We start from the raw sequence: 14,352 nt of genomic DNA on the forward strand, positions 1-14,352 counted from the left end.
ATATATTTATGTGCTTAAAATGCATCAGATATGTCAGTAAACATCTATCTGTTTACGGTGCTGTAAAATCGCTAAAATTTCGCCGTGCTTAGAATTCAAATGACATCAAAATAATCAATAGGGGCTGTTTTTATTGATAGCAGCTTATTGACCGCTCGTACAAAATATATAAAATGTTTTTTAAATAATATGTAAAATGCCTCGACTTTGGCTACTCTCATACATTTTGTCAAAAAACGGACGAACGTTAGGTTTACTGAGCTGCCACCCTGCTCAAATTTCCTTGTTCCGCTTCGACTGTTTAATTACTTATCGATAGAGTGCTCATGATTCAAATTGAGATAAATATGAAGTTATTAAGCAAGGTTAATTACCTACCAAAACAACATTAAGTATGGAATGTGATGAGTTAACGGGCTCAATCTGTAACGAATAACAGTGCTATAAGCATTTAATGTACATACATATATACTTTACATATTCACAGTACCTCGTTAATATCCTCTGTTACACACGTGCCGGATAGCTCCAAATGAAATGGCAAGCGACGACAATTGGAAGACAGCATTTCATCCACCTTTAAGTGCTGGATGATAAAGAATATAAAATCGTTACCCAGATCCGTGCATTGAATGACATATAGCGTAGCCAGGAACTTAAGATGCATGATCAAATGCCGAAAATCATGGTCTCGCAATTGCTGAGCAGATGTTATGCTAAGGACTCGCAAATTGGCCAACTGCAGGACGACACCGTTAACGAAATGATAGCAAGGATTGTAAATGTTGAGGAGCGTAAGGCCACGCAGATGAGCAATATGCTTGCCCTGCTTCATTGTTATTTCCGAACCAATGCGTAAATGCTCCAAAGCATCCGGACGCAGCTCGGCAAATCTTTGGAATAGCTTGTCACGTGGATTAACAAAATATTCAATATCCAAACTTTTTAGACGCCGCAACAAAACCAAAAATTCATAATTCGGATGACTGGCACAATCAATAACCAGATTCTCCAGCTTGTGCAAATGTTTACAAACTTCAATAATTATATCGGGCAGCTTATGGTCAATGCATAGTATCAGTGAGCGCAGGTTTTTGAGATACACGCAAACGTTTATCATATGATTGGCCTTGCTAAGCAGCGGCTTCTCAAAATATTTGTCATGCAAATCCGATACAGACAACATACGCATTTTGTGGCCATTCAGCCTGAAAAATGCCTCAATCTGCTGCGCGGTCCAATTGTTCGTAGGCTCGAACCAAGTGAAACAGCGAAAATGTTGCCTGTGCACCATTTCGTAGATACTCATAAAGCGCTGACAGGTAAACGCAAAGCTGCACTGACTCATCACATCCAATTGCTGGAACACCATCAGCAGGCACTCGTCGGGCATATCCATAATGTGTAGGGAATCCATTTTGCAAGTGCAACTTTTAAGTTTTGGTTTACTTTAAATGTACACGAATATGTATATATATATACATATATCTATAAATATCATCGACTTAAAAACTATGTGTGCTACGCTTTATGATCTCCAATACAAAATTTTCTATATAAGTATCAATCAAAGCAGGACGACGACGAATGCTTCTTTAATAGATTTAAAAACCCTTGCAGTGGTCACAAAATGCACTCATGCACTCAAATAATTATTAAGATGAGATATATGAAGCAAGATAATTACCTATGAAAAGAACTTTTTAAGGAACGAGATATAAAAAGAAGAACAGTGCTATAATCAAATATACGTAAATTCGTAGAAATAGAGAATATATATTCTATGAGGTATACGAAAGCTTAAGTTAAAGCACTATGACGGACAATCGTTTTTGTTGCAAGTATATATAGATGCATGACAATACTTCACATCTCACTGTCTCGCAGTCACATACAGAGATTCGAAAAATAATAATCTTAAATATTTGTGAATTTTGTAGTAATTTGTTTTATCAGATATTTTCAAGTGGAACAAACAATCATAATAAGAACTAACATACAGTGAGTTAATTAGCCGCATTTAAAATTGATGCTTAGGTCTCAAATGGCAAGGATCTGCACATAGTTATTATATGAACTGCCCTTTTGTGACACCATTGACATATGTCCCTTAAAATAAGCTTAAACAAAATCATTGCTCCTTAAAACGACTTACAAACTAAGTACGCTTAATTACCGATTTTATTGTAACACATTTTCTATATCGATGTCCACATTGTTGGCCAAATCAGCGTAATTTTGTGCATTCTGTTCGTGGCCCTTTGAACGATAATGGGCATTTAAGTGTGGGCGTCGCATGAAAGATACTTTGCATATTTCGCAGCTGAAATAGATAAACAGAATTTAAGCATTTTAATATAAATGTGTCGGAAACCTTAGCATCAAGACTGCAAACTGATTTTTAACCCAAACGTTTCGAATCTAAAATTACTTTACGAACGAACCTTGAAATGAACCATTTGTCAAAAAGACTTGTTAAGAAAATAATCTGTGGATATTTATAGATATTTGCACAATTTAGGAGGAAAGTCAAATAGTTTCAAAATAAAATAGTCAAATTACAAACAATGTGACGAAGGAAAGATTACATTCAAAACATGGGTCTAATGAATGGAAAATATCTAGGTTCATGAATCGATTTTAAAGACGTAGCATTCGAATTGTGAACAAAACCAAGGAGTTTTCTTTGGGTTTTCATCTGTTATTTATCTTATACTCACTGAAAACTACGCACGCCGGAATGGCTGAGCATGTGCCTCTTAAGCTTGTTGCTGACCACAAAGGCCTTGTCACATTTGGTGCATTTATATGGCCGATAATTCGTATGGCGGCTGTAAAATGGGCGCATTATTAGACATATGGAATAAATTGGCCAATATTTTTGGTCACATACTTGCGCTCGTGCTGAATGCGTCCGCTGTGATCGGCAAATGTTTGGCCACAGTACTGGCAGGGATACGGTTTCTCACAGAGATGCGCCAGCTCGTGGCGCCGCAGCAAGTGCGGCGTGTAGAACTTCAGGGGGCACTGCTTGCAGGAGAAGTTTTTAACACCAGTGTGTCGCAGCAGATGCACCTTAAAGTTGCTGGGGCAGGTAAAATGTCTGCCGCACAGCTCGCAAATGCAGTCACGCTTGCGGCGTTCACGCTTAAGTGCCACGATTTCATCCTCCGACAGCTTGCTCCAGTTTATGCGCGGCGTGTTCCTAGCGTTTGTCGCAAAGTTGACCGTTGCATAGAGTTTGGAAGGTGGTTTGCCCGGTCGGCGTGGCGTATTTGGCATTGGAGGAGGCGCATTTGCAGGCGGTTCTGTAGTTGGCTCATCAGTCTTTATGTTCTGCACGGACTCGTCGGATTGACCATTCACTGACAAATCTTCATTTCCCTCCTCTGCATCTTCCGAGCTATCATATTCGTCACACTCATATTCTGTAATCTCCTCATATGAGTTATATAGCTCCATCTCTTCACCATCCATCTCTAGATTTAGCTTGTCCACTTCATCCGTGTCAATTTTTTGAAACGCATCCGCAATGTTGTCGCTATTTAAAAGAAGCTTTTGTGTTTTTATAATGCGTTCACGAAATACGATGGCTTCTCGTAGCGCTACTTCGCAGGGTCCGCAAATATGTTCAGGAAATTCCATATGCTCTGGTAGCTACAAATAATACAAGATGCTTTTTAAATATTTGCACTTGATATTGTTGAATTGCATACTAACAAAAATTCCAGTTAGAGCTGCAATTTGGTGTAGCATGATGTTGTCGGGCTGTTGAAATAAATTCTTTGAGTTTAGACAATAAATAATCTTGCCACAGGTACGACAGCGCGTCGACATTTTTTAAATCATTTTCCAAATCAAACGAGATATTTACTTATTTCCCTTAACAATTCGCGTCGTTCGCGGGAGTCAGCTGTTTATGTTATCTGGCAACGCCACGACTTCTGTGAATATCGATATGCACATTCAATATACGCTCAGCTGTTTTATATAAAATCATAACTTTTTAGAAAGATGTATGTCTATATCAGGGTAAGTACGTATAAATCAGTTATAATATATTTGAAAATTTAATTTATGTCCAATCATAGAAGAAAACCCGCTGAAATCTGCTCAAATCTGAAATGAGTTACTGTCTATCGATATTAGGCTGCCCAACTGCCATCTCTATTAGGGACCCTTACTGCATTTGAATTATTTTTGGTGTTATTTTCGATCCCATGCGCGTAAATGAGCACACAAAACTGCTTGGGCAGCGTGTCATTCTGGTGCCCTACGAGGCCCGGCATGTACCCAAGTATCATCAATGGATGAGCAGTCCCACGCTGCGTAGCCTGACCGCCTCGGATGAGCTCACCTTAGACGAGGAATACGCAATGCAGCAGAGCTGGCGCCAGGACGATGATAAGCTCACATTTATTGTCCTTTGCGCTGATATCTATAACAAGACTAACGATGAGATAGCCGCTATGGTGGGCGACACAAATCTCTTTGTGCGCCACGATGAGGAGTCGCAGCAATATGTGGCAGAGGCGGAAATTATGATCGCAGCACCCGAGGCGCGCGGCAAAGGATATGGTCGCGAGGCTATGCTACTTATGTTCAAGTACGCCCAGCAGCAACTACCCGTGACCAAATTCGAAGCCAAGATCGACATGGATAATGCAATATCGTTGCGCCTCTTCGAGAGATTTCAGTTTTCCGAGGTGCGACGCGTGGAGGTATTCCACGAGGTGACCCTAGAGCGGCCCATAACAGACGACTGGCTGTCCTGGCTGGATGATCAGGTGCAGCTAAGAACTGAGAAATATGATGGTGCTTGAAAATGATGTACACTTAGTTAATGTTCTGTTTATTACATTTATATTACAACTACTTTGCCTTTAAGATATTGCATTCTATCTTTGCTCTGGCTGTAGTCGTTGCGTAAGTAATGCTGTGTGTATGTGTTTGTGTGTGGCAGAAAGGGCATTGCATGAAATGCAGCCCAACTCGAGTTATCAAATTTATATGTATATATATGTGGCTGTCTGTATGATACATAAAACTAGTTGACTTAACGTTTTACAGCGTGGTGTTTCAATTTTTTATAAAAATTATTATTAAATAATTAAAGGCAAACATAATTGTAATTGCAAATCAAAACTAAATATTTCATATCCTCATTTTTCTTTGTTTGCACTTTGCTTAACTTAACGATAGCTGCTCAAATTTTTATCCTTAAAACTAACATTTAGACGTGGTGTGCTTCTTGCTATGAATAATAAATATGCTTTTGCGTGTGTGCGTGTGTGTGTATGTGGATGTGTGTATATATGGTCGGTTTGGGAAGCGCGATTTTTTTTAGGCAGCGGCTCCATCGATGGGCATAGCATGCAGCACCTCGTCGAGCAGCTGCAGTGCACGATGCAAATGCACTTCTATCCAGCAGGGCGTCTCTTTAATGGATTGACGCGGATAATCAGGTCCCCAGCCCTTCACAAAGCTAAGCCGCAATATGCACAGGCGACGCAGATCATCCACACCAATGCCAGCGGCAGCGGTGATGCCTACAATACAAATAGATATACATATATATAAATAAGTTTCCAATTATGTACTAATATAACCCATTCAGCTTACTTCTGCCGCCGCCGCCCATTTGTTGGTTGGAGACGCCCGCGACGGCAGCTGCTTGCGCTGCAGCAGCGGCCTGTGCATTGGTGGCCAGCGAATGCATCTGCTGATGGCATTGACGCAAGTCGAAGACCTACAGAAAACGTGATTCGGTTAGTTACAAATTAAAGTCTTGAATTCGTTTTTGTTTAGCATTTACTTTTATGCAAGCGGCTGGGTATATTTTGTGCACTGCATCGCCCGGCGTACGTCCCGCCTCGCGATCCAGATAATAGCTTTGTACGAACACCGAATTGTCGCTGAGGCAGCGCAGCCAGACATCACCCTCGCCGCGCAGATCCAATTGCACACCCTTGCCTATATGCAGTCTAAAAATGGCGAAACGGTTTTAATATCGGCATAAGCATATACAGCAAGAGGAGCTAGAATAGCTCTGCTCACCTGGCCCGCTCCGATTGCTCGGTGCGATGCACATTGCTCAGCGCGCCCAGACAGAAACGATTTCCGCCCGACGGATCCACATAGCCGTCTATGATGACATTCGGTTTAGCCGAGGGCACTTTAAATGTCTCACCCACTTGAGTGTCCAGCTCAAAATATGCTATGGAGCACCAATATTCCGGCGCAGGTTGGCGAGAGAGCAAGCGCTGTTGTTGCTGTTGCTGCTGCTGTGGAGGCGCCTGTTGCGGCGAGGCCAGGTCACCAGGCAGCGGCGAGTTCCCTAAAAATGCATAAATGTTTAGCAATTAAAGAAGCTAAAGGGTTTCATCACGCCAACTTACAGTAGCTACCGGGCAATGAGCGCGGATCTGGCGGCTGCATGGACTGTGTGTAGGTAAGTGTATTGGGTCCGGTCCAAGTGCCTGCGGCACCACCACCACCACCACTGGCTTGTGCAGCGCCGCCAGCATTGGGCTGGCTACCGGCTGTCGCCTGTTGCTGTGCGGACGGCGTCTGAGTTGAGCCATAGCTGCTAGCGCCTGTGCCCTGACCGCTTGACTGCGGCACATAGCCATTCTGTTGCTGGGCATGCACAGCGGCTGGTCCCGAGCCGCTGCTGGCGTTGCCGCTAAACTTGCCCACATCGTTGCCCACGTTCTGCATTTGAGCGCCTGTTGGCGGCGCTCCATAGTACTGACCAGCGCTGCCAGCAGCTCCACTCGAGTTGCTAGCAACGCTCTGGCCATTGGGTCCCCCGCCACCCGGCGGTGGTTGCTGTTGCTGCTGCTGCTGTTGCTGCATGGCCAGCGTGGCAGGATCTGTGGGTGAGCTGGCTTGGGCATGATGCACGCCATTGCCTTGTGTGCTCTGTGCTTGTGTGGGCGGGGGTGGCGGCGCCATAACTGGACCGGGGCCGGGATTCATGGCGCCCATGCCCGGCATGCCATGAGGTACGGCTGTAATGAATATTGAAACACAATGTAAATAGAAGCTTGAGATTCAATAAGCTAGTCCCGCATAGATATCCAAAATTACTGAACAAAAGAAAAACGCTTACAAAGAGTGTGCGGCGCTGGCTGGGATTGGGTTTGTGGCTGCTGCTGTGACGCCGCCTGCTGCTGCTGTTGCTGCTGGGCAGCCTGGCTCAACGGCGTCGGCGGATGCCGCAACATCCACGAGCTACGCACTGGCCCGGCACTGTCCGTTGGCTCAATTTTTGGTATTGCGCGCCCGGCAGCAAACATTGCACTCATTTGATTAGCATCGGGAACTACAAAATCAACAAAAGATAAAAAAAAACATCGCAAATCAGGCAAAATCAAAATTAAACGAAAATCAAGCAACATCAAATCATATTTGTACATATCTATAAGGTAACACGATTTCTGGCAAAACCAATATATTAGCAAAACAGAACCGCAAACTTCACTCGGCGCGCCGAAGATTAAAGACCCTTGTAGACACATGACATACTAGGAGAATTGTAAAGCTCGTATCATTTTTTTCGACCGATTTTTACTACGGAACTGTTATATAGAAGTCCCATGTTGGTAAGATTTGGGCATATGGAAACTATTAAATGACGGACTTGAGATATCTTGAAAGTAATCTTGAAAAACAATATACTTGTTCATACAAGATCTTCATTTTCGAGCGATCCTTGCTGAAAAAGATATGCAATATAGAAGAAGAACAGACAGACGGACAAGTCCATATCGAGTCGACTGTCGATAGAAATCAAAAATATATATAATTCGTGGACTCCACAATGTCAACTTTAATACACAACTATAATGTCTGGGCATACCGTACTCACCGGGCCCGGGTCCCTGTGGCGGATAGCCATAGCCACCCGGGCCGACCATCTGCGTTGGATGATGTTGTATGGTGCCAATGTCGTTGCCATCGATGTCCATGCTGCCAACCAGAGAGCCAGCTGAGTATTCATCTTTGACCAGGCGACTGGGGCCCGACTGCAGGCTCAGCCCGGACAGATCGATGCCCGGCGAGACGACGCGCTCGTAGTGGTAGGGATTCACGCACACCGAGTCGCACTTGAGATCGAAAGCAAAGGCGCAGTATTTGACATGCTTCAGCTCGTTCTTGTGCAGATCTGGCCAGCGCCAGATGCGCGCATAGATCACATGAGGAAAGCCCTTGCGACCGGCAACCTGCAGTCCGCCAAAGAGGAAGAGAACGTGAAACGAAAAAATTAAATTAAAATCGAATAGTAAACACACGTACGCGTCGCATATCGCAACCGGAAATGCCACAACGTAAACAAACAAAACAAATAAAGTGCACTAATCTAGAGTGCAAGACTACGAGATACCCTGTACCCTACTTTTTTACTCGAATAACAACTCAGTACGGCTATGAAGATTGAAAATTATCAAAAAATGTTTGGCAAAAAATGAAAGTACTCTATTAATTGTCTCTAGCTAGTCAATTGTTCACGATACGCTCTAAAAATCTAGACTGCAAATCGATGCTTATAATTATTGACGAATTTGATGACTTATCTAACTTATTTGATGACTAATCAAACCTTGTTTTTGCTGTATTAAATCAAATCGAAATTTATAGAATTAAATAAGTTGGGGCTTCTTCCTCCGTATAATAATTTCTGTACGAGTTGATTTCCTATCCCTGCTATAAACATTGGTACAAGTTCCAATATACTCTATTTACACATTTACAATGGGTGCAGGGTATTGTAACATATAGACCCCACACAGTGCGGGGCGATAAGAGGCGTAGCTGAAACTGAAGCTGACGCCGCCGCTGACGCTGACGCTCACCTGCAGTCGGCCGTCGAGCGTGCGCTGTATGGTGACGCATTTGCTTGGATGGGCGCCGTTAGTGGTAATTGCCGTTATCAGCGAATCCAATTCGTCGCGCTTCTCCTTTAGCTTCTTAACGAGCGACTCGATGGCGCGCTTGGCAAAGCCCTCGCTCTCCCCGCCCTGCCGATGGCACATCAGCGAATGGACAATGCTCAGGCAGGCATCCGCTGAGGTGGGCGCATTCGAGGGCGGCGGTGGCGGCATTTGAACCATGTCTCGGACAATTACTATGAGAGGGGGGAACATAGAGAGGAAGTGTTAAAGCAGATCATAGTCAGGGGTAAATAATGGGGTCCACTTACTGTCCTGTTGCGCTATGGCGCCGTACATATGTGCCGGCGGACCAGCGGCCGGTCCGGCCATGCCAAAGTCCTGGGCAATGCCCAGGCCACCGCGTGCATGTGCATCCACTTCGGCGTTGTTGGTGTCGCCGCCGTCACAAAATCCGTATCCAGCTGATGGCCACAAAGCGAAGCTGTCGCCGCAAGCGTTGCACACAAAATAACAAATAAAAAAAAAACGCAGCGACCAGCCGAAACAAAGAGAAGCACGCGAATGTGCGCACAAAACAAACGGCAAGTCAGCGAACGTCCAGTCTCTCTCTCCCCCTTGTTACTGCTTCCAAGCAGTTATTGTTGTTGTTGTTGTTGTAACTTTACAACAGTTTGTGCCAAAGAGAGCGCCTTTGGGGGTGTTACGCACACATTGAAAATGCTTGCACTCACGCACGCACACACACAGAGGCGCGCGCTATTAAACTTGAACTCCCACAAAGCTGCCGTAATTATGGCAACAGCAAGGCTTTTCTTTGCGACTAGGAGTGCTGCTTCTTCTTCTCCCTTGCTCTCCGCTCCGCTGCTCTTGCTACTTCTTTAGCTAAACGTCCGGCAGCAGCAGCAACAGACGCAGACACACACTCTCACGCGCAATTAGCGAGCTGTTGTTTTTGTTTGCGATTTTGTTTTTGTATTTTTGCACTATTTGTAATTTATTTTAGTTGCAGCGTTTTTAATAATCGGCACCAAAAATGCACTTAATAATTTTCCGTACATCCATAGCCAGTTTTCCACCCAATTTGCTTTTCTATGCTTGTGCTCTTTCTAGAGATGTGTGGTTTTTATATGTGTAACAGTTACTTGTTACAAGTAACGTATCATAATAGCTAGGATATGAGCACACATAAAAAATGAAACTAGTAATTAATATCATTGAAATAATTATATTTATATTTCTGCACGTAAATATGCTTTTTAAATATATATAACACTTTACCATCATAAGAAAACATTTAATAAGATTTAAATACTGGTTTTGCTTGTGTGCGATTTAGTGTTGGGGGCGTATCGTGTTTTATATCGTTATACAAGCACGCACATCTCAGCACGACGTGATTGTGTTAAAGAGAAAACCCAAAAAATATGTTTACATATACAAAAATAAATTAAAAATATATACATATATACATAAGATAAAAAAAAAGAATGGAATGGAAAGAAATGAAAATATACACATACTCTGAATTTCGTGCGCCCATCTCAATTGCGCACCTTGAATAATGCCCATCGCTTTTTGTTGTTTAGTGCAGCCCTGGTCTAAATTATTCTTCAAGCTGTTGCCATTGACGAAAAGAGGCTAAACATATTTTTTTCGATAAAATGAGCACGCCTGCTAAAAACACTGGCACTGGCTTGGAAGATGTGAACATTCCGGGTCAGGCATTTCTACGCGAAGCGCTCACCTCATGCACGGATCCACTGAAAGCCATCGAGAGCTTCCAGCTGGAGAATGGCGTCCTGTTGCCATCTCTGCGTCCGATGCTGCCGCTGCTGGATTTGCATGGAGTGCGTCGTCTGGACTTTCACACCTCGCTGATGGAGGAGCTGCGCGACAAGTTAATTGCGCATATTAACGAACTGGGACAGAAGGATCCGCGCGAGCGCGAAAAGAAACTGAAGGAGCTGCTGGTCAAGAGTTTTCCCGTGGTGCGCGTGAAGTATTTGCGACCCGTCGTAATGGCCATACTCCGGAATACCCAGCACATCGATGACAAGTATTTGCGCATTTTGATGCGCGACCGGGAACTCTATGCGGACACGGACACCGAGGTGAAGCGCCAGATTTGGCGCGATAATCAATCGCTGTTCGGTGATGAGGTGTCGCCGCTCCTATCGCAATATATACGCGAAAAGGAGCACATCCTGTTTGATCATACCAATCTAAATAATTTGTTTTTCCAGCCGACGCCTAAGGTGCGCCGGCAGGGCGAGGTTGTCCAAAAGCTGGCAAATATGATCGGCAACAGCGTCAAGCTGTATGACATGGTGCTGCAGTTTCTGCGCACACTCTTTCTACGCACACGCAATGTCCACTATTGTACGCTGCGCGCGGAGCTGCTGATGGCACTGCACGATCTGGAGGTACAGGAGATCATATCGATTGATCCGTGCCACAAGTTTACCTGGTGCCTAGACGCCTGTATACGCGAGAAGAATGTGGATATTAAACGCTCGCGTGAACTGCAGGGTTTTCTAGATAACATCAAGCGCGGCCAGGAGCAGGTGCTGGGCGATCTGTCCATGACACTGTGCGATCCATATGCCATTAATTTTCTGGCCACCTCGGCCATCAAGATACTGCAGCATCTGATCAACAACGAGGGCATGCCGCGGGATAATCAAATTTTGATTCTATTGTTGCGCATGCTGGCGCTGGGACTAAGCGCCTGGGTCATGATCGATTCGCAGGACTTCAAGGAGCCCAAACTGGACAACCAGGTGGTGACCAAGTTTCTGCCGGCTCTGATGTCGCTCATGGTGGACGATCAGTGCCGTAGCCTGCACGCCAAACTGCCACCCGATGAACGCGAATCCGCATTGACTACCATTGAGCATTCGGGCCCCGCGCCAGATGCCGTGGAGGCCTACATACAGGAGAGCTCGGTGGCCAGTATTCTGGCCATGTACTATACGCTGCACACGGCTCGCGTCAAGGATCGCGTCGGTGTGCTGCGCGTCTTGGCTATACTGTCCTCCTGCAAGGATGATCGCGCCTATGAGGATCCCTTCCTGCACTCGCTAATTGCCCTGCTCATACCCATGAGCGAGGAGTTCGCCACCGAGGACTTTTGCACCACACTCTTCGATGAGTTTATATTTGCGGGCTTGACACGCGAGAATGTCACCTCGCGCCACATGCTGAAGCTGCTGTGGTATGTCTATAACAAGCTGCCCGTTGGACGCCTGGCGACACTGATGAAGGCCATGCAGCCAACCACGGCACACAACGAGCACATCCACAAGCTCTACGAGACGCTGCAGGAGCGCATCGGCACAGCCGTGGCGCCAGAGACTCCCATTCTTGACCAGCCCCCAATTGACTTTGATTCGCCCCTCAAGAGCGTCCCCACGCCGGGACCACATTATAGCGCACAGTAAACTGAGTAGCTTATAGATTCTTAGAAATTAAGCACCAAGCTAGTCTTGTCTATCATATGATATATATATATATGTGCATCTATATACAATATTAACTATATACAATATTTACTATATACATATAAATATGTATGTACGTTAGCTACATACCCAGTCTCAAAACAAATAGCATATCAACTTGTTTAGTTTATATAGCAACCTGATCAGTTGCAAAGCCCTAGTATTTTATCAAGAAATGTGTAACGCTTTGAATATTATAATATATATATATATATATTCTGGACCTATATCAACAACCGAACCCATATATATAGCTGGGTTCTTCCATTTTTAAGCAAGCCAATTGATCAAGTTTTCAAATTTTATACATCCTGACTTTTGTAAGCGGCAAATATGTCGAAATACTTATATAGCATCAAAAAGTCTGTTTTTTTTTTGTTAAAATATCTAGACTTAATTCGATAATTAATAACTACGCTCCCAACATATATTATTTAAGATCGGCATCAGAGTAATGTAAAAAGAAAATTGTTTATAGTTTAATATCGCTGCTCATCATATAGTTTCCATAATAACAATCGATCCATAATTGCTTAAAAACAATTCCCAAAGCAGACGAAAGATATTAGTGCAACAAATAAATAAATATACAAATATTTTATTCATTTAGGGAACAGGGAACAGTTTTTAGCTGAATTTGAAGTAATTAAGCTTTAGCTGCTACATCCAAAGCATTTTTAATATCATCTATTAAATCTTCAGCGTCTTCCAAGCCCACCGACAGGCGTATAAGGGCATCCGTAATGCCCAAGGTCTTGCGATCCTCAGCGGGCACCGAGGCATGCGTCATAATCGAAGGCAATTCGGCGAGACTCTCGTAACCACCAAGGCTCTCGGCTAGGGTAAACACCTTGAGAGCCTTCAGGAATGCCGTTGAATGTTTGAGACTACCCTTGATGTAGAAGGAAAAGACACCACTGTAGCCATAGGTTTGGGCAAGAGCTATCTGGTGCTGGGGATGAGAGGGCAGGCCCGGATGCAGGACCTGCTCCACAAAATCATGTGATTCCAAAAATTTGGCCACTTGCAGTGCGTTCGCCTGGTGCTGTTCCATGCGCAGAGATAAGGTCTTCAAACTGCGATTCACCTGGTAACAGTCGAAGGGAGAGGGCACAATGCCCAACGAATTTTGCAAAAATTTCAAGCTGTCATGTAGCTTATCGCAATTCATTGTGATACCGCCCATGACAACATCCGTGTGGCCATTCATGTATTTGGTCAGGGAATAGCAGACCAAATCGGCGCCCAGCTCGAGGGGTCTTTGGAAGTAAGAGGTTAGAAAGGTATTATCCACAGCAATAATAACTTCGCTGCTCACTTCACGACAAATCTTAACTAAAGCCTTTATATCAGCCACTTTAATCAAGGGATTCGTTGGGGACTCCAGCCAAACCAGCTTTGTCTCCGGTTTGAAGGCTGCTCTAAAACTCTCCAAATTGGTGGCATCCACAAAAGTGACCGTTAGACCAAAACGTGTTGCCACCTGGCGTATTAGTCGATTTGTTCCACCGTAAACGTCATCGCCCATTACGATATGATCGCCACGACTGAGCATGGCCAGGACAGCGGTTGTTGCGCCCAGCCCTGAGGAAAAGGTCAGGCCGTACTTGGCATTATCCAGTGCGGCCAGGCACTGCTGCAGGACATTGCGCGTGGGGTTGCCACCTCGCGAGTAGGAATATCCGCGATGTTCGCCGGGCGCATCCTGTTTAAAAGTCGTGCTCGTGACGATGGGCGGTATAACACAGGCGCTCTGCCACTGCTCCGGATCCTGGCCAACGTGTATAGCCTTCGTGGCGAAACCTTTTGGTTGTTCCTTAAAGCTAATTTTTCTTTTCTTTTTTATTGCAAATAATACCGCTACACACTTCGGCAATCAACTTGAGAATAACAAAAGATTGATCAGGTTATCACGCCTTTATCTATTTATAGCATTTAAAATACCATGTATACGA

At 44.4% G+C, this 14,352-nt stretch overlaps 6 protein-coding genes across 8 annotated transcripts; 2 read left to right on the forward strand and 4 right to left on the reverse strand.

Annotated features, from left to right (window-relative positions):
• Positions 1-111: 111 nt before the first annotated feature.
• Positions 112-1,529, reverse strand: LOC135438379 (uncharacterized). Its single transcript, XM_064696677.1, has 2 exons — positions 491-1,529; positions 112-423 (listed from the first exon to the last, which is right to left on the reverse strand). Exons 1-2 carry the CDS (start codon positions 1,415-1,417, stop codon positions 367-369), a joined length of 984 nt encoding a protein of 327 aa, XP_064552747.1. The 5' UTR covers positions 1,418-1,529; the 3' UTR covers positions 112-366.
• Positions 1,530-1,924: 395 nt separating this feature from the next.
• On the reverse strand, positions 1,925-3,916 carry LOC135438312 (transcription factor Ouib). 3 transcript variants are annotated; one of them, XM_064696593.1, is made up of 5 exons: positions 3,875-3,916; positions 3,721-3,768; positions 2,894-3,657; positions 2,721-2,831; positions 1,925-2,323 (listed from the first exon to the last, which is right to left on the reverse strand). In XM_064696593.1, exons 2-5 carry the CDS (start codon positions 3,754-3,756, stop codon positions 2,182-2,184), a joined length of 1,053 nt encoding a protein of 350 aa, XP_064552663.1. In that variant the 5' UTR covers positions 3,757-3,768; positions 3,875-3,916; the 3' UTR covers positions 1,925-2,181. The 3 variants fall into 3 exon arrangements, with proteins under 3 accessions (XP_064552663.1, XP_064552662.1, XP_064552661.1); XM_064696592.1 differs by lacking the exon at positions 3,875-3,916 and having other exon boundaries at positions 1,925-2,120; positions 2,177-2,323; positions 3,721-3,863; XM_064696591.1 differs by lacking the exon at positions 3,875-3,916 and having other exon boundaries at positions 3,721-3,863.
• Mnat9 (microtubule-associated Nat9) lies at positions 3,892-4,887 on the forward strand. The gene is made up of 2 exons (XM_064696594.1): positions 3,892-4,032; positions 4,092-4,887. The coding sequence occupies exon 2, from the start codon at positions 4,221-4,223 to the stop codon at positions 4,821-4,823; it is 603 nt and encodes a 200-aa protein (XP_064552664.1). The 5' UTR covers positions 3,892-4,032; positions 4,092-4,220; the 3' UTR covers positions 4,824-4,887.
• Positions 4,820-10,005, reverse strand: Med (Medea). The gene is made up of 9 exons (XM_064696590.1): positions 9,206-10,005; positions 8,859-9,130; positions 7,865-8,228; positions 7,115-7,327; positions 6,399-7,013; positions 6,058-6,337; positions 5,816-5,984; positions 5,623-5,749; positions 4,820-5,549 (listed from the first exon to the last, which is right to left on the reverse strand). The coding sequence occupies exons 1-9, from the start codon at positions 9,264-9,266 to the stop codon at positions 5,344-5,346; spliced, it is 2,307 nt and encodes a 768-aa protein (XP_064552660.1). The 5' UTR covers positions 9,267-10,005; the 3' UTR covers positions 4,820-5,343.
• Positions 10,006-10,468: 463 nt separating this feature from the next.
• LOC135438667 (negative elongation factor B) lies at positions 10,469-12,991 on the forward strand. The gene has a single exon (XM_064697057.1). The coding sequence runs from the start codon at positions 10,559-10,561 to the stop codon at positions 12,335-12,337; it is 1,779 nt and encodes a 592-aa protein (XP_064553127.1). The 5' UTR covers positions 10,469-10,558; the 3' UTR covers positions 12,338-12,991.
• LOC135438473 (cystathionine gamma-lyase-like) lies at positions 12,980-14,273 on the reverse strand (the record flags this gene model as incomplete). The annotated part of the gene is made up of 1 exon (XM_064696799.1): positions 12,980-14,273. A coding segment is annotated over one exon (1,230 nt), but the record flags the coding sequence as incomplete, so codon positions are not given.
• Between the last annotated feature and the right edge of the window lie 79 nt (positions 14,274-14,352).

This window comes from Drosophila montana, unplaced genomic scaffold (genome assembly GCF_035044405.1).
Source record: "Drosophila montana isolate Dmon_TW-CO22-7 unplaced genomic scaffold, ASM3504440v1 contig_3848_1, whole genome shotgun sequence".
NCBI lineage: Eukaryota > Metazoa > Arthropoda > Insecta > Diptera > Drosophilidae > Drosophila > Drosophila montana.

Coding starts and splice junctions, on each gene's coding strand:
- LOC135438379 (XM_064696677.1), bottom strand. CDS start 1,417: ATGGATTCCCTACACATTATGGATATGCCCGACGAGTGCCTGCTGATG. Junction 424..490: donor TAACAGAGGATATTAACGAG/GTACTGTGAATA, acceptor TATTCGTTACAG/ATTGAGCCCGTTAACTCATC.
- LOC135438312 (XM_064696592.1), bottom strand. CDS start 3,837: ATGTCGACGCGCTGTCGTACCTGTGGCAAGATTATTTATTGTCTAAAC. Junction 3,658..3,720: donor CAGCTCTAACTGGAATTTTT/GTTAGTATGCAA, acceptor TATTATTTGTAG/CTACCAGAGCATATGGAATT. Junction 2,832..2,893: donor CGCATTCAGCACGAGCGCAA/GTATGTGACCAA, acceptor CCCATTTTACAG/CCGCCATACGAATTATCGGC.
- Mnat9 (XM_064696594.1), top strand. CDS start 4,221: ATGCGCGTAAATGAGCACACAAAACTGCTTGGGCAGCGTGTCATTCTG.
- Med (XM_064696590.1), bottom strand. CDS start 9,266: ATGGCCGGACCGGCCGCTGGTCCGCCGGCACATATGTACGGCGCCATA. Junction 7,328..7,864: donor ACCCGGGCCCGGTGAGTACG/GTATGCCCAGAC, acceptor TTGATTTTGTAG/TTCCCGATGCTAATCAAATG. Junction 7,014..7,114: donor GCCAGCGCCGCACACTCTTT/GTAAGCGTTTTT, acceptor TATTCATTACAG/CCGTACCTCATGGCATGCCG.
- LOC135438667 (XM_064697057.1), top strand. CDS start 10,559: ATGAGCACGCCTGCTAAAAACACTGGCACTGGCTTGGAAGATGTGAAC.